Raw genomic sequence first — 19,910 nt, forward strand, 5'->3', positions numbered from 1 at the left:
CGAATGTCGGGAAGTAGGTTAATTTCCGTTTCCAAGATTTGCATTCATTATCGAAAAAAAGTGATTTCAAATAGATTTATTTAAATAAAAACGAATATTGAAATAATTTCCTTTGTCAATGTATTTTTATTTGAAATGTTGGTAATTCTTTGACAAAGCTATAAAATAAAAATAAAAAAAACACAAAATTTTTCTTCTTGTGAATCAGATTTTCAAAAAATATAGTGCATTGTTTCTAGAGCAACGACAATAAAAAAATCAACTGCTTTCTCTTTCACCACTTTTACAGTAAACACTTCTAATAAAAGACACAGTTAGTAGATGTTTAAAAGAGGAATTTATATGCATAATATATATTTAACTGTTTAGATCAGGCATGGGAAACCTTTTTTTATCTGCGGGCCAGAATTTCTCATAACAAACTGCAATAGTTCAAATTCTATGCAGACCATATCTGTATCAATAAACAACTTTAAAATTAATTATTGATTTAAAACAAATATTAGTTGTACGATTTATTCGGTATAGAAATAAAACACAGATACAAACTGTATGCATAAAATCACATTATTTTAAATAGTAGGTGTCTTGAGTAAAGTTATTAACAAAACTTAAAAGTTTGTGGGAAATAAACTAACATTTATTTTAGGAAAGAAAGGTTGCCCACAACCATAGATTTTATTTCTGTTCCATTATTTATTTATTCTGTTTTATTTATTTTGTTATTTTAAATGATTTATAATGAAAACATAATAATTTAAAGCGATGATGAATGTTGCGCCAACAGTATAAAAAGCATGATTGAAAAACTAAATAAATATGACATTGAACATTGTAATTATGGTACACAGTACAATGCAGGTTGTATATCTATATATCTTGCAAAGTTTTCCACGAAGTTGATAAGACAGTAATAACATCAGATTAATAAGTACCCTGGTAATCCTCTTGAGTATGTTATTTCAACTAATGTACATAGTAGGAGAAGGAATGAGTAGGTGAAGCATTATTTGTAAAAGAGAAGAAGTTGTGTCAGTGCGAAATTTAAAAACAGTTTGCTAAGATAATAGGTTTCTTTTTTACCTTAATTCTTTTATTTTACTTAGGTCCATTTTGTACAAGTCTTCGTAAGTTATCATAAATGCAGAATCGGCAAACAGCGGATGAGTTAACAAGCTGTCATCAGAGCTAGAGGAGTAAAAGCATTGTTTTTAGTCTGAAAGTAGCGTGTCGGTCTCTCCAAGCGAAGCTGACCATATTATATAATCATATTTTGCTAATTGTATCTACAAAACGTGAAGAGGTAAAAGTCAGATCCGTTTTGTGCTGGTAAATAAACTAACAAACACACGTGCACACCCTGTATGTAGCTCCAGGAATGTTTTATATATGTGGCTTTTTATATATGTAATAACATTGAGGAACTCATCATAAAGACGATTCTTCTATAGCGCTGCGCTGAAGCAAAATAAGCTAAAGATGAGTTTTGTTACAGATGATTATATTTTGCAGAATGGTTGGATGGAAATGATTTTTAATATTTAGTTATAGTTATATTTTATGTTACCTACATGGTGATTTACAATTTTCAACTCCTGAAAACATATTATGAACTAAAGCAATGGTTAATTATTAAGGCTAACCATTATATTAAATTATGAATATAAAAAAAAACTGCCAGCTCTTGGCTTTTGGAATGATCGAGTTCTCATTATTCTAGCGAGCCAGATTTTCCCACAAATCAGAAGGCTAAATATCACATAAGTATAATACATAGGGTATCCGGGGAGAAAGTGCGCTAACTTCGAGAGGTGATTGTACATGATGGTAGAAGTAAAAAATACAAGTAAACTTTTTTCGAAATTCCATCTTTTTTTTCCCATACAAAAATATTTTCTATAGAAGAATATTTATTTTCCCATGCAAGCAATTCAACTTTTTAACCAAAAAAATACCTTAAAATGTTGTTTCGAAAAAGTTGTTAATCTTTTTAACTTACACTCATGTAGAATAACCCCCCCGAAGTTAAAGCACTTTACCCCGGACACTCCGTATAATTTTAATCCAGCTACACAAGATGACATATGCATTACCTCATCCTAAGTGGATTTATCTTATTTTCATCTAGTAACCCTAGTTGAAATTATCTCTCTTTAAATGTGTCCCATTATATTTTAATACAACCCTTAGTAATCCTAAACCTTTCATTGTAATCTAGCAACCCAAGTTGAAAATACCCCAACCCAAGAATGGTGTTAAATCTGAATATATCATTCTAATTAAACATAACCCATCTTGATAAAACCCATACTCTGCGTATATGTCGGTCAAATCTAGCAACTGCAGTTGATATAACACCCCAACTTTAAATACTTAATCCTATACTGTTTGTGAAATCTCATTATATTTTAGCAACCTTGGTTGAAATTACTTGAAATTCATCTCATTCTAATTTAGCACAACCTTAGTTGACATATTAGCCCAGCCCAAGTAAGAACTGTCCAGCCCAATACTAGTCTTGCATTATCTAAGTGGACATTATTCCAATTCTATAATTGACATCATAATCTAAATTGGCATAAACCTAATCTAGCCTTATGTAAGTCGACATTATCTCAAACTAAGTTTTCATAATCGCAATCTAGCCTGAGAATCTAAGTTAAACCATTGATGTATTATATTTAGATGAGACATGAAGCGAAAAAATTGGTTCTGATGGAAAACTGAACTCCAACGATCCCAACGCTTCTACTAAAACTACCATTAGCAAGAGCGTTGGGATCGTTGGAGTTCAGTTTTCCATCAGAACCCATTTTTTCACGCACTACTTATCGCGTTCTTATAGTGTTACACCTTTCGACGTGATATATGTACGCAATAGCGCCTCTAATTGTATAGCTCTATGACCCAAGTTTTTTCTAAGTAGAAACTTTCCCAATCTAGTCTAAAAGCTGACATCATTTCAAACTAATATTGTTTAAATTGACACTATCCTTATCTAGCCATAATATCTACGCCTATCATCACCTCCCCCTGCTGGCTCATCCCCACCTAAGCTAAGTGTGGTGTATCTCACCTTGCCCGGCGTTAGGTGAGTGCGGCCTGAGCTCGGCCTGGCTGGGCTGGCGAGAGGGGGCCCGCATGGAGGCACGGGAACCCCTTCGCTCCTGTCCGTGCAGCAGCTTGGAGTCCCGCAGCAGGGAGACGTTCATTAGACGGGGGTTCGGCGTGTTGAAAATCGTTCGGTTCTCGCGCCAACGGGCCCTGGAAAAACATGCATTATTTGTCAGAGGAACTTGAATTATGGATGAAATTTCTCAACAACTTTGTATGCTGGGAAAATTAACGTTCTGTGTACAGGTAGGTATATAATGTTTCTAATTTTCTCTTATTTTAAATTTTAACCATCAAATCAAGGCCAAAATTTCCTCCGAAATCATAAGATGTGTAAGTAGGTACTCAATTATCTACCTACTTAATCAAAAACACGACGATTTCACATTTGGAAAAATAATCTTTACTGAACAATTAAAATGGCCACTATCTTGAACAGTATATAACAAACAAATTTACAGAAATATAAAATGCCAAATGTTAACGTTAAAACAGAACTTCGCTATGCTCAACTATGCAAAAACTATGAACTATGTTCGCTATGTTCAGAGTCGAAAATTGTCAATTTATTCAATTTATGATGAATTTTCGCCGACATAAAAGTGTCCTCAGATTTTTACGATTTAATCAAAACGTCCCTTTCTCTGTGAAACTATGTTTCTGTTTGCCGGTAGTTCTGGGAGAAATCCCTAGCAAAATGCAAGTTTCGTGGGTTAGGACTTGGGACACATGTGAGGTATTACTTATAAGCTTTGAATAAACATTAGTAAAATTGGTTTCCGAATCAAAATATTTTTGTAGTTCTGGACTGTTATGTTGGGATGATGTAATATATTGTACTTACTTGCTAAACAGTCGCAGAACGACGCAGATGATGACGAACATAAGAGCCATTGCTGCTAATATCCCTATCATAGCCGGGTCGATGTACTGCATGCTCGGGGTGGGGTCATTCCTCGCTGGAACATTCAATACAATACTTATTAGTCGATCGATTTGTGTCCTGTTCAGAGCTTATTGGAGAAATACCCAACCAAGTCCAACCACTAAAAACATCACAACTTACCTCCTACACTAACATTATTATCACCATAATCTATACATTTGCTCTGGTGATGGACACTGCAAGGCTGTCTGAAGCGTTGCCTAAAGTGACAATAAATAATTAAACTAAAAAAACAAATTAAACATCATCTTAAGATCGAACCTTATTGGCAAGAAAATGACGTTTTATTTGAACTTTTTGAATACGTCTTTATTTTGATCCCGAAGCCCTGATAATTAATATTGTAGCCGGGCGTGCTTTTACGTTTTTTCTTATATTGTTACTTTTGGTCAGAAGCAAAACTGAGCATCAATATCTTGGTTTGAATTTGGCTTTACTGAAAGGTTTAAAAAAAGTTGAATGTAAGTTTTACTACAAACAGGTGTTTTAATCCCGCTGGGATATGTTCCAGACTCGAGAAATAAGGCTAAAAAACAATCGATAGATGATCGCAACAAAAATAGTCGGTTGAAATTTAAGAGAAAAATTACTTTAAAAAAATTTACAACTGCCATCCGCACCAGAGGCGAGATAAAGGTCCCTAACCGGGCGACGTTTTCAGAAGGGCACATGAATCAACCGGCAAAAATTGAAAAACAAAACTTAACTTACACCTGTGAGTTTTTTTACAAAATTGAATTTCTTTTTATACTTTTAACATTTTTCACTGCTGGAAGAGCTCAAAACTGCTGACGTATCAAATAATTTCTTATAGGCGTAGTTGTATGTCTGAGCAGTTTTGCGAATTCTCATTCGCAGCATTTGGGAATGAGAATTCGCAAAAATATTACCAGGAGCACATAATGTCGAAGAGATAAGAAAAATCTAAATTTAATATCGTGGATTAAAAATTACGTTTCAATTAATTACGATAAATATAAATTTTTATTCATTAATGTAAATTGGTATCGTGGGATGGGGAGGCTGTGCAGCTTCAATTATTTATCCCATGATCTTAATTCAAAAGCTGCTACTAAGGATTATATTAAAATGCCACCCATCTCACTCATCAGACCCACTTCGCAATTCTAGACATTAGACAATTATAAGTTAAGACATTTCTCATACACATAAGGAAAAATGATTTAACACTCAAAACCACAGACATAGGAATTAATAGACGAGAAGATAATGGCGAGGGGTAAAATCAACTGTTGAAGAACGAAGGGGGTTAAGTTGACTGTGATTCGTCAATAAATCAATCTGACAGTAAATACGCATCTCGCATTATAATATCACCATTTAGTTCTTTAAAGTGAAATCTGCTTTTGAATGAATAGACATTTTTACATGGGAGCGCAAATTACTCGCCACGTTATGAACTAATTTGCGAAGTCCAAATTCGGCAAAGTAAATTTCTTCTGTTTGCAGAGTCGTAGTTAGTTTCAGAGTATTTAGTTAAGACACTTTTACAAATGTTTCATAATTTACTTACCCCAGTAAACAACGATGAGCACACTTGAGAATCGCTACATTGTGATGTGATAGTATATGTTTCTAAAACTGATCCATATAATACGGTGTGAATAAGCTTAAAATAAAGTAAAATAATGCTTACTTATGGAATGTAATACGACAATTGGGTTTATTCTCTTTTTCACATCTATTTTTACAAGTTTTCATATCACAAGTCAACATTTTGCCGTGTTATTTCGTAAAATGAACCGATGATGCCTCGACCATAGTTCGCACAAGAATGATGACGTCACGTTTTCAAATTTCACTTGAGGCCATACGCGAGCCCAGCCGGCTCCAATGGAACCGGTATGGGGAGTGGGGATAATACGCTTTTAATCACTTAGGGCAGGTCTACTAATATTCATATGTCTATGCTCAAAACTAAACAAAATATTTGCACCCGCTATTCATCACACCAAAAATGTAAAATTCCTCCAACAAAAACAGCCTTCGCCCAACGACAGTTCTCTTATATAGGCCTAAAATGTTCAACTTACTGAGTATTGATATTAAGACATCGAAAACTGATGATCTTTATGCCATTAGTGTACAGAACTCGTTAATTGCTCAGGGAAGGAAATATTATAAAGAATGCCTTACATCTTAAAACTGTTCTTATTTTTTCATATTTCTCGAGTAAAAAATTTTATCTCTAAATTAACTTTCAACTAAAACCTTATATTACGCTGATGCGATTATTCTTATTTTTATTTCTATTATCCCTAACATTATCAATTATTTTTATTTGTAACATTATTTTTATTTTTATTTTTACAAGATTCACCTACTTCAACTCCTTTCCTGTATGTCATCTACTTAATATTATATATTCAGAATTGGTTATTTATGAAGGGAAGGAACTATTTTAAAGAATGCCTGACATCATTAAATTAAGTTCATTTGCTTTATAATTTTTTTTTCATTTAAATTCTGCTTAAAATCTCTTTTTAAAATAATTAATGAATTTATCGTTCTTTTCATTATATCAACAAGTAAAGTCATTTGTTTATTTGCCCATTTGTATTTATATTTATTTTATCTCATTAAAATCAACATTTTGCAATACGGTTGGTTATTCTTGTGAAATGTACTTAACTAGAAAACCAGTTAAAGTATTACCTACTTTACAAATACATTACATTTCACAAAATAATATATTTACAAATGAACATGTACTACATTTATATAATTAAACACAAATTTCGACTACCATAATACGGACATATGTCTAGGTGTGGTAGTCGAAAACCATGTAAAAAACTGTATACAAATATATTTTACGAATAAAGGAAAGAAAAAAAAGTTGCCTAAATTCAATAAATGGAGAATCTACCAGGAGCAAGCACATAATGCCGAAGAGGTAAAAAACCAAAATTGTAGAGTGATTGAACTCAATAAATGAATATTTATGAAAAATCTACCCGGAGCGCAAGAGCTTGAAGAGGTAAAACATTAAAAAACACAGTGTGTGGCAAGCCTACGCACGACGGAAGTGAAACTTTTAGTATTCTTCTCTCTCTCTTTTCATTTCATATAATTATTATTCAGAATGCTGTACATTATAGTTTTAAAAAGCATAAATTTATTTATAGGCGTGTTGTTAACAAATGAACGTTTAACTAGATTCATAATATTGACATATTTATAAGTAGCATGTGATAAAAAAAATTAAAAGTTATAAAAATATGGGATTCGAACCCGGGTCCTGCATAACGAGTGTCGAACGCTCTGCCTCTAGACCGCGAGGAGAGGTATCTCGCGCGACGAGAACCGCGTATACAACGTGTATTCCTCAATTGACTTGTCCCGCGCAAATTTTTGTTTTCAAACACGGCAAATGAATAATATCACATAACGTCTCGTTAACGCTTTATATAGGGTCGAATCGAAGATATATCGGCAGTGTGAAGTCATATCTGTCGTTTTTCAAAATATTTCCGTATATTTGTCGGTTTTGGAAAAGATCTATCGTGTTTTAACAGTCTCATACCCGTATGGAGTCTGAATTTGAAAAACATTTCTAAATTTTGAAAAACTCACTTACGGCTGTGTTTTTTACTAAAAAAAACTTGTCACGCACGTCTTCGAGGGTAATTAGTCGCGTTATCGGCCTTGATTAGTAATTTTAATGATTCAAAATAAAAATAATTACTTAATCAAAATTCCGAGCGACTCTACCGGCTCGATTTGTAAGCTATATTTCGACCAAAATATCATATAGGTACCGACCGTTACTTCTAGCCAATTACTCGAGTGAACACCTACCGGTCTAGAGTCTCACTAAATGGATTTAGACATTTCGGGAGACTCTCGGTTAAAATTAACAAATTTATGTAATTTTTTTACTACATTATTACAAATCATGAAAATATCTTCTTATATGTATGGCTGACAAAGTCGCAGCACGAGAGAATTTTATCACTTTTCCTCGTATTAAAAAAATCACAAAAAGAAAAAAAAAATAGTTAAAGCTGGGATCGAACCTCGGTTCTTCACGACGACAGTCGGCGCTCTGCCTCTAGACCGCGAAACTGAGTTTGGAGAGTGACCTAAACTAGGTTTATAATATTAGCTAGGCTCCTATAGCGAAATGATCACAGTTTTTCGTGACGGTCATGAGTCGGTTTTACTCTGGTCCTCGAAAATGCATGACGCGCATAAAGAAGTTTCACTTAAAAAATGTACGCCTGTTGTATCTGATTCATGAATATTCACGACTCTGGAGGTATGTACAATGCAGAATAGCATTAAGTTGTCCAATTGGCGTATAGTATTTGCGAATGAATAATTTTACGCGTCTTCTGAAGTTGTGTTGATTGCGGAAATCTGTGCTATACAAGCGTCATATATGCGCCATCAAAACTTTGAGCTTTTATTAATTAAGAGTTAAAACAAATTTAACGATTGAAAGATGAAAATTTGGTTGTGAATTTAACGGGATCACGCCATCAAGGCCCCGATGAATCGGGCTCCTGCACCCCACACCGGGGAGGTATTACTCCGATCGAAAATTGGAACCGAAATATTGTGACGTCACATGATTGCTTAACTATATCCACCAATGAAAACTCTGAAAGTCTAAGGAATAAACTTTCAGAGTTTTTCATTGGCGTAAAGTATAATAAGTACGCTCTGAATTAGAATTTTCCTGTCTATATATTGGCATATCTATGGTTTTTTAGGATCAATTTGTTTCATACAAAAAGCCCGAAGTTATCAATTGATCGAGTGGTTTATATATGCTCCACACGGTCCTGCTTCCTGCTCTGCACGTAGAGCCGTGTGCATTGACATTGACGTTATGTGATACTTTATCAGTTCAACAAGATTCAACGCATCGGCGATCTTTGCCAGTGAGCGTGATAATTTCTCCTGGTTCGAGTTCTCAATATCGAGCAACGCGACACCTTATGTTTATGCTAAATGCTAAGGACACGTTGTAGGAAGCTAGGTGATAAGTGAGAATAAGTTGTGCATATTACATTAAGTTAAAAGTAGGTAGTATAGTATACTCACTAATGCACTCGGAGGATCCGTCGGGCCTAAAGTTGGGGACCATCTCGAAACGGCAGATGCAGCGGCCGTCGCGGCACTCCGTCTGGAAGTTGGTAGACTCGCACTGCTCGTTGAAGAAGCACGACTCGTTCACTACGGATTCTGGAAGAAGATCAAACACATCGGCTTGAACACAACTGACACAGTTATTTGAAAAATGTATTTTGTAAAATGTCAATCTCTTTTAAAATGGGGAGACCAGATAGAAGAGTTATAGTCGACTTTCAAACTAAAGAAGTATACAAAGTTTACAAGGTTGAAATATTCCTAAAGCTTTTGAAATCTCTTATCTTAATACATAGCACAAAGGATAACAAATTATTATATCCAATAATTTGTTTTCCTGAATTAAAATCTAATTCCAATGATACATTAATTTTAAACTCTATATCACCGTTGAAAGCATAAACTATAATTGCTTGATAAAATAATTAAAATTTGTTAAAACAGATCTCAAATTGAAGATCTCAAACTTAATTTTGATGTTAAAAATTACAAACGGTAGTATAGACAGCCCGGATTTACTTAAGGTGGAAACACATTATTTAAACCCGACGCGACCCGATGCAACGCGATGCGTGCTGAGTCGAATCAAATGTATTGTTTTCTATAGACCAGAATCACACTATAAACATCCGACGCGACGCCATGCGCGCACACGCCACCCGATCCAGACGTGCCAGGTCGGTGTGTTGCCCATGGTGGGGTAAATACGCCACCCGACGCGGCCTGCGCAGTATGTTTCTAGATAACACCCGACACCACGCGTCAGTCGTTCGAGAACTGTCACAGAGCATATACGGAATTTATGCCAATTTAATATTATTTTTGCATTTATTTAGCGAAATACATATGAAATCTTTCATTATCTTGAATTAAGTATTGATACAGAGTATGATTTTCACCACACATACTTCTCTTTTGATTTATTTCATGAACCCAGTAACGCCTAGTTATTTTCTTTTTCTTGAGTCGTTTAAGTATCATATATAGACCGGTCAGTGGTTGAGTGGGCATAGCGCTTGGGTCTCACCCGAGCGTCGCGTGTTCGATTCCTCGGCTGGCTAAGTCCTCCATCACAACACAAGCGACATTTTCGGCTTTCTGTGGTGGTAGTAGGAGATTTTCAAACCTTGTTGGGTTATTCGTAACCTGGGAATGTTTGTTTTTCTTTAAAAAAAAAAAAATATGTACCCATAATTTGCATCAAATTTTCTTCAAAGTCTTCATCTGACTCGTATTTATTAAATCCACAGTACAAAACCATTAACTTCCACTGCTGTCAGCTAACTGTATTCAGAAATTGCTAGTATGTCGTGGCTTCGCGTGTTGGTAATGTGAACGGTGCATATCGGGTGTCGAGACGTGGCGTCGCGTCGCGTTTTAATAATGTGTTTCCTCATTTAACCTCATTGAATTTCATATTCATATACCTACGAGAGTTACCTGTTCCAAAAATCACGTTCAAATGTAACAATACCAGGACACTCGATTGAACGGTGACCGGATAATTCATCAAAATGATAATTCATCACATCTTCAAAAATTTATATAAAGTCATGGAAAGTGATGAAACAAAAACTTTATTAACTTGCTTAAGTAGGTTAGGTTAGGTTTAATTTTTTTTATCGTTTCTAATGACTTTATATCACTTTTTAAAGGTGTGTTGAATTGTCACTGTGTTGAGTTATCATGGAACCAATGAACTTTATTGAATCTTTTCATTTTGTTTATGGGAATACCGCACAGGAGTCCCAACTGCTCCCAACCATCTGGAGCCTGTGAGGCAATGTCTTTCCATATTGGGTTTGTTGTGAGACTGACGGTACTAGGGAGGGGAAGGAGATGGGGAAAGAAAAGGGGGAAGTACCCGGCTATTCAGATCTGGTCGCCGAACACGGCTAAATTTGTTTCAAGTAAAGTTTTTTGGGGATCAGGTGGTGAGAGCCACGAAATAAAAAGCGTGTCGTGAAGGTCACAGTGTTTATTGAGTCAGTTGCCGTGACGAGGAGGTGATGTAGGACAAATGTTGAATACTCCGGTTGCTGCGGTGATGTGGTCTAGGCGGTAGTTGGCGACGGCGCGTTGAGACAGGGACTCGATGGCGGTCAGGCACTGGCGATCTGGGGAATCAATAGTCCAGTGCTGACGGAAGGCATAAGGTGCGGCGGACCTTGTAGGCAGTTGAGCGGGAGCGGCGTAGACCAGTGAGGATGCTGCGTATCCTCGTGGTGGTCATGGTGGCGTGGAAGAAGCGCTGGTCAGAGACGCTGGAACCAGGGCGCTTGTAATCCGAGTAGCGCTGGACAGGGACGGCGATCTGTGTCAAGGCGCTATGATGATGTCCCGATGGAGTCCATGATGGTACGGGCGAAGCCGGGTATCTTGTCCTTCGCGGGGGCGCGGGGGCGCACCGATCGTCACTCGTGAGATTAGTAAATCGTTGGCGGCAGATTGATGACTGACTGACTGACTCACTGCGTTGGGCTTATTTATACTGTTCGGCCGGTGGCAACAGCAGGTAGTTAAATGGCAACTAAATTGAGGCCACTCGCTCGGTCTGGGCCTTTCCCGAATTTTCGGCGGCGCGGAAATTATGCCTAGGCGGTAGACTCGAACCTTCTGGCGAGTTCTCGTAATGTGAAAGACGGACTTGCGATATTATTGTCGTCGATAGACAAGTAGGTGCTTGTAGTAGGTTGCTTGTTTTGTTTACGATTCCGGCTGAGTAGCTCAGGAGTAGGTACTAAGTAGGTCGAGCGGTTTATTATTAATTATTCAATGGATTCTTTTCGACGCTACAGTTTCAATTCTGAATGGTGTTCTTACACCAGGGCGATACTGAGCGTATAAGTAAATCAAGTAATTAAAGACTGGTTAAAGTAAAAATCGTAAAGTAAGCTGTCAGTTTTTCTCTTCTGAAGATATGTGAAAAAAAACAGCGCATAGCTCTATGTTCTTGGTGGAAATTTAAAAAAATTAAAGAGATCATGTTTATAAAGTGACGTCACTAGCTAAAAACAAAATCCAAGTAATCAAAAAAAGTTGTAGGTATTTCTGTATTCTCAGAATGAATTTGAAAATATGAATAATCAATATTCGATGGAATTTATTCAGAAGAGGACTTGTCACTTGCTGCAGGGGGAGATAATTATTCATTTTGATGAGAAGGCTTTACTTGTCAACATTATCATTTGACAGGAAGATCATTGAAAACTGGGATTATTATTAATTTATTACCATCCTGTAAGATGACAGGAAACAGGTTTAAATAAAAAAAAACCTTTTGCAAAATATTTTTGGGAAGCGATTTTTTTATTAAATCTGAATTATTTTTCGGCTTAAATTTTGTATCGCCCGAACTGTATCAACTTTCTTTGTAAATTTGAATTATTTTTACAGTTTAAATTTTGTATGACAAACTGAACCCAAATACTATCAATAATTATAGAAAAGTATTATTTTCTATTGTAATGCTTGTCGTGTTTACTTTAGGTAAGTACTAGTATGTACATAATATTGCATGAAATTAATTACAGTGTCATCTGGAAATATAGTATCGAAAACAATAACATTGATGTTATTAGCATTAGAGAAGTTATAAAAATACTATTTGATACAATTATCCGATCGTAAATTAAAAATAACCTTGAAAAAAATCGGTATTACGGGCAACGAACTTAACTTTTTTAAAAGCTATCTAAATGGACGAAAGCAACAAGTAAAATAAATAAAATACTCAGCAACCAGTGCTCAACTAACTACGGTATACCACAAGGAAGCATATCAAAGACCATCTTTATTCCTGTTCTATTCGACTTATGCAACATTAATATTCAGGAGAATTTTTTTAGTTTTGCCGATGAAACTGTCCTAATGTTTAAAGCTGACACTTGTCTAGCTACTTACAAAAAAGCTGAAACGAATATAAGCATTGCTAAAAGGTGATTGGATAGAAAACGCTCACACTGAACACCGAGAAATCTAAATATATCACATCAAGTATAAAAATTTATCAGCGTGGTCTAATTAATATGATACATTTGTAAAAAATATGAAATATTGCTGTAGGAGACAAGTTCTTTATGAAAAGATCATCAAAATACGAAGGCAACTGAAATATAACCTTGATCCATGAATAATCTAAGTCCAATATTTAAAAAAATATCATGCATAAACGTAGAATAAGCTCTGTAGAGACGTAATTATCGGGAAATTTAGATATCTGCTTTTTGTGGTCTGTTTGAACGCGTTTCATCGATGTCGTGCGATTATTAGTAGTCTTATCGGATTATCAGTATTGGCTGTGGCATTACCAACATTGATCCCTGGAAATAATGCCCATCATCGTTATGAATTTTCTAAATAGAATATCAAAAAGACATAACGTATTCAATTAATATCATTTACGGCTACATATAAATATAGTATAAAAAATTATTCTTATTTACAGATACATTTTTTTATCCTCCTAAAGCCCAGAATTTTTACATTGACTTATAATTATTATTATTGAATTAGTACTTCAAAAAATCTTTTTTTTTAAACTTTGGAGTTGGTTTTAGTACGAAAACTAATGAAAAAAATGTTTTAACCTACAAAATGGACTTTGGGTCCATTTTACTTAAGGCGATGCACCTCGTCGTCTAACATTTGGAGTGTCGCTAACAAAAACACTGCTTATTTAGATGCTTAGAGTAATAATATATTATTACTCTAAGTGTAGATGGCGACAAGGTTTACTCGCCTGTTTTGATGTCATGAATAACCACCAAAAAGTTCTAAAGATTCGCTGTATGAGTGCGAAACACCGTGTATATTTTTAATATGCATAAACTGCAGGCCAATAATGAATGAATGAATTGAAAGAATTCGTAATAAAGTATCATCAAAAGAAAATGTTTTATGCGGACGGCGGAACACGTGTTCATACAAATACTGATACTGACACTGACATACTTATAGCGTAGCATTCTGTCATGATACCTATTTGCGAAAAAGTTAGCATGCTGTCACTTTTTCAAAAGGATTATTTTCTAATGTTCTAGCTAGTCTCGTGGGAAAGGTGAGTGATTATTTATGAAAGTGTGCCATTAATGCGTTACAGGTTAATTAGATGATTACATAACATGTGGTTAAACTAGCTACTTTACTTAAGAGATATCTAACCAGCATAGTTTAGAAATACATAGCCAGTTAGGGCACAAACAATCAAGTTTACGGTGTGAATACCTCGGGGATACCAGCACTAAGAATATGTGAATTTGCCGGTGGAATATTAAGACGGTGTTGCCACAACCCGGTATTAGGTGATACATAAATAAATACCTACTCAGCAAATAACCCAAATATGAACTTTGCTTATAGTATCTAATCATAGGTAGGTACTTGGTTAGTAATCATATTCTATTTGTTTGTTTATTATCATCACACGAAGAGTAACGTGATGTTTGGAATATTTTTTCTTTATAAGGTAGAATTATTTTTTCGTTTACATATATTACATCATTCTGCAAAGTACAATTTTGTACATTATTATTTTTTTTCCAAATGTAAGATTAGGAAAAAAAATATTCTTGTTAATATGAGAAAAAAAACTGTACTTTCAGTAAAAATAAAATATAGAAAGAACGTTTGGTTAAAAAAAGTCTAAACAGAGGAAGATTAAGTATATATAGACATAGATAATCAATTAAAAAAATTAATAATTAAAGGTGTTAAAAATTTTTAAAAAGTTTTTTCACGAAAATTTAGTTTTTTTCTGTTTGTAGGTTTCGTAGGAAGATAATTGAATAATTTATGTCTTTATACACAAAATGATGTTGGGCTGCTGTTGTACCTATTGTGGTGCCGTTAGTCCTCTTATTGTGTTATTTCTAACACTGGTAGTTATTTCTGAACGAGCATATATATTGTAACTTTTTTTATTTTTGTAAGACCTCTAAACCCACCTCTATTAAAAATGATTTTATTTGATGTGACATAAGTTTCTTTTTCTAGTGAATCCTTTTAATCTGACGACCAAGAGCATAATATTGTTACTGTTCGCGTTGAGAAATCAGATCGTTGCGAAAGATTACTGGTCCAGCCCTGTACATTATAATCTACTTTAAAATTTTAAAATTGCTGAATAACGAATCCTGACTTACATATTATTTGATGCTTACATTAATAATATTTGTACCTATTTATGGAGTTTATTAATTACCGTAGCTTTTGAAAAAGGTTTCCATTCTGTGAAAGGGGGAAATCTCAAGATTGCAACCACGAAAACACAAATGTACATCAAAATGTTTTTGTTTTGCTTTCTGAAGAATCTGGGGAATTTTTATGTCGGTGGTTCTTTTGTTTGTTCTGCTTTCGCTCTGCAAAATATACACTCCACTGCACAGTCATACCGACCTTTGTAAAGCTGGCAAACTTTGTCTGTAATCATGGTTTTGTGGAAAACTACTTCCGCTTTGGCGTTTTTGTGTGATTAAAGTTTTTTTAAACACGTACTTTATGAAATAGCAAAAGTGTAGTGATTTTCAACAGAGAAATGAGAAGTAAATTAATTTTAAATTGCTGCTGGGAGTTACATAGAAAATGCAAAAATTTCGAAGTCTTCGGAAAAATTTTAAGGAGGTTATAAAAAATTCGGACGGCTTAAGCTAATTGGAGAAATTGCCATAAAGCTAAAATTCGGTGGGAGGAGGTTTGGTAAATAAGTACAAACTTTTTTGTAAACATTAATCATGTTGTTTTATTCATTATTAGGTACTATAAAAACATATATAGGTTCCCATTTTTGAATTTATAGAGTTTTAAGGTTTAACCTGTTTGCGACGCATCCTTCTAAGGTTTAACTAATTTTTTAATCTTCTAACTATTTTTTATGGACCATAAACTGGATAAACTAATAATATTAAAACTGCTGATTTTCGTTTAGATTTAATAATATTATCTTACTCTTCACTGTTTAAATAAGGCGAAAAAGCTGTCACTTTAATAATTATACAGTAGAACTTGTTTATAAAACAATTTTTATTTATTTATTTATTTATTAACGGACATCGTCCAAATTACAAAATAATAACACGAATAAAGTAAAATGAAAAATACAGGAGTAGACAAAGGTACATGAAAGCAAAGACATGGTAGATATAATATAAGAAAATAAATTGACAGGTCGAATCAAGTCAAGAATGCGCCGTGGGTCAGGACCACAGGACACTTATAATATTCCGTCACTTGTTTAGCGACTGGCAAAAATCATTCAGACTTATCCCGAAAAAGTTAAGGTTTTGACTTGAGTTGACCAGTCTACACATTCTGGATAATGGTGAAAAATATTTATAATTTGTCGAATGATGGTTGAGGAAGAGCAGTTCATTATTTCTGAGTCTTTGCGAGGGGATATTGAAGGGAATGAGTTGCAGTAGAGTAGGCGAATCAATAATTATATAATAGAAAATATATAAGAAAAAGTTAAAATTAAAACGGAGTTCTGAAATTAAACTTGAAAACGATAGTAAATATTACATAAAAAATCCCCAATAAATTCCCACTTTTTTTTTAACTTTTAAATATTTTTACGTATATTTATAATGTTCAAACAAAACATATTTGTATTAACTAGATAATGTCTCGATTTTACAAATCTAATTTAGTTTTGTAAGTCGGATAATAATATTATTGAATTTATAAAATAATAAGTTTTAAAAACGAGGATAATATTGGTAATTCTTAAATTAAAATTTATTATTAATATTCTATATTCGGTCGATAAAAATGGCAGAAAATAATCTCAATAGCTAAGTGGTTGGAGTGTTGTTTCAACAAGACAAATATACTGGGTCGATTACTTGACACATTTCGTAGGCTAATATGTGAAAATAAAATACGATTGGTGTACGAAGGTATTTACCAAGTTTATTTTAGTAACTGTATTTAAACTGCATTTTTTAAAGGTATTTTTTTCTTGTACTGTATTTAACTAATAGATGTATGAATAAAATTGAGTAAATCTAAGTGAATATTCAAAAAACAAAGTTGCGATCGTTATCTTTTTTATTTTCCGTGTCTTATTCTTTTTCATGTTTCGTTTACATTTATTCTTGTTATCTTCTTCTTTGGTGATTAAATAATATACAAATATGTATAATGTTTTATTCTCTCATATGCCCATGCATGCTGTTTCGCGTGTTTAGTGAATTAATAAAAAGTTAATTATTTTAACTCATTTAATTTACTTAGTAAAATTAGATTATCATTTACGGACTTAGGCAGGAATTAAAAAAAAAAATTCATTTGCAAAGGGTTCGGTTCCCTCGTGCATTTTTTATAATAATAATCGCATGATAGGATTAAAAATGCATTATTTCCGAGTAATGTACACATAAAAACACTGCACGCACATCGCATACACGTCACCCATTGCACCCGCTAGATAAATATATTTGCCATCATTACTTTTAACCACTAAATGAAATTTATTAATCATATTGTATATTCGCCCATGGTGAGAATGTTAACATGACGAAATGACGGAGGCGAGAATTTCACTTACCAATATAACACTGCCAGAATTACACACGGACGAAATTACTCATGTAGAGATTTAAAAAAACTTTCCCCTTAATTAACTTCAGTTTTTTTCCGATGTGAAAGTGATTTAACACATACTTAAACACTCTACAATTTATAACAGTTATTTTGACATGTAATTCCCTCCATGCGTATTTCTGGCAGTGTAATAATGGTAGTGTAATTTACGCCTGTTTGTTTATTTTTTGAATCATTATTTAGAAGTAAAGTATGATTTAGCACATTCTTAAAAACACTACAATTTAAAACAGATTTTTTGACATGTAATTCTAGTACGTGTAATTATTTCCAAGTGTATTTCCATCCACGTGTAATTCTGGCAGGGTAATAATGGTACGCGTAATTTACGGGTATTTGTTTGTTTTTTGAATGATTATTTAGAAGTTGGATTAATACATAATGTACAAGAAGAGAACTTCGTATTTTTTTTAAAACGGGATAACGATGTGTTTTTGCGGGCCTTTACCGAATTAATTGAAAGATTTACTAACAAATTATCAGTTAAACACCAATGTGTACGAGGATGTCGGAACACGTGTTCGTAAAAATATAATTATTTTCCCATTTCGTCATTATATAATAACAGGGTAAGCGCAGTTCCATGAACACGTGTTCCGATATTATGAATTATGAAACAACTATTTTTTATATATTTTTTTTATTTTTTCATGTTCTCCATAAAACGGTTATACACCAATATATCATGGAGAAGATTACAAATTAAAAAGTTTACAGAGGCAGTTTTACTATTTTGTGACATGTGTTAAAAGATAGTTACTGAATTGTCTGTAGGTGACATTGAAAATGTCGATGGCTAATGCAGAGTCGCTCTGTTTATTGGCGCGTTCTGATAGGCAGAAGTCCTCGCTTTCGAAGCATATAAGAGTGCATGGGATCTTCCTCGAGTATAATTGTTAGGGACATAAAAGTTAACCTCTTTCAACATAGGCGGATTGTGTATTGTCCCAGAGATTAACTTAAAAAAGTGTTTGCCTAAAAATATTTTTCTGCGGGCTTCTAATGTATTGAAATCGAGCATTCATGTTAAGAACAAGGATGGATACAGGAATGGATAGTATGTATATTCCCTCATATATTTCTAAGATATGGTTTTGTTCAAATAATGGAGCTGTATTCCAGGATGCTGCGGACAAGTTTAGTGCTTCATATGTTCTCCGTATTGCACTTCCATTAGTAAATGATCTCGCAATACGAAGAACAAATCCAAGAATTTTGTTGGCGCGGGAGACAATGTCAGATATGTGGGATTTGAAAGAGAAAATATTATTATGAAAAACAGGATTTAAAAAAATTAGCCATACTCATTTGCTCCGTGTACAAAACAAAATGATAGTTAAGGCGAAGTTTAATGCCAAATCACTATTTTGATTAATCTTTTTAACGAATTGGTCTACATTATGAATACCAAAAAATATGTTTTAGATAAATAAAAGGTTTTACTATCGCTTCGCTTGATTAGAATACAAAAAAAATTACTCAATAAAAATATAAAAGCAAACTACTAAAAAATATATTTTTTCTATAGAAATGTATGAACGCGTAATGAAAACAAATTTAAAAAATAAAGTATTAAAGCCAAGATTATCTGTGACCGTTTCATTTGATTAACTTTTTTGCTTTCTTATAAAATTATTTACAAAATAAATAAAAACCAGTTTTTTGCTTGAAATTGAACGCTTCTAGACTCCGTTTGCCAAGCGATTTTAATGCCTATTGCCTACGATATAAGGTATACCAAGACAAACAATTGGTACAAAAACAAGTCAAACATATACGGGTATGTATACAAATCATAATATTTTGTTCAAGGAATTCCGTCCGATGTGAGGACGGAATTCCTTAAAGGAAGCCACAAGTCTTACCACTTTTCGTAAGATATGTACCGTTAAGAAAAGTAACAAGACTTGTGGCTTCCTTTAAGGAATTACATCCTGACAGCAGAGAGAATGCAAGTCGTTTGAAAAAAAAGAAATCGACAGAATTGATGCCGAGAGGATTTTCACTTTCGATGTGAATAAGGGATATCGGTGGATTATAATTTAGTGATATGATCTGTAACTATTGATAGAACTGACGCCGAGCGGGTTTTCACTTTCGATGCGAATAAGGGATATCGGTGGATTATAAT

At 33.9% G+C, this 19,910-nt stretch overlaps 1 protein-coding gene across 2 annotated transcripts in view; it reads right to left on the reverse strand.

Annotated features, from left to right (window-relative positions):
- The window catches only part of jus (EB domain-containing julius seizure protein), a 236,467-nt gene that overhangs the window by 4,980 nt on the left and 211,577 nt on the right, over window positions 1-19,910 (reverse strand). For both annotated transcript variants that reach the window (XM_089632310.1, XM_089632309.1), the window contains exons 4-6: window positions 9,134-9,274; window positions 3,959-4,073; window positions 3,077-3,264 (exon numbers count right to left, since the gene is read on the reverse strand). In XM_089632310.1, the coding sequence (XP_089488436.1) occupies window positions 3,077-3,264; window positions 3,959-4,073; window positions 9,134-9,274 (444 nt within the window). The remainder of the gene's footprint in view (window positions 1-3,076; window positions 3,265-3,958; window positions 4,074-9,133; window positions 9,275-19,910) is intronic.

This window comes from Hesperophylax consimilis, chromosome 6, assembly GCF_061612785.1.
Source record: "Hesperophylax consimilis isolate HC1 chromosome 6, BYU_Hcon_1.0, whole genome shotgun sequence".
Taxonomy (NCBI): Eukaryota; Metazoa; Arthropoda; class Insecta; order Trichoptera; family Limnephilidae; genus Hesperophylax; species Hesperophylax consimilis.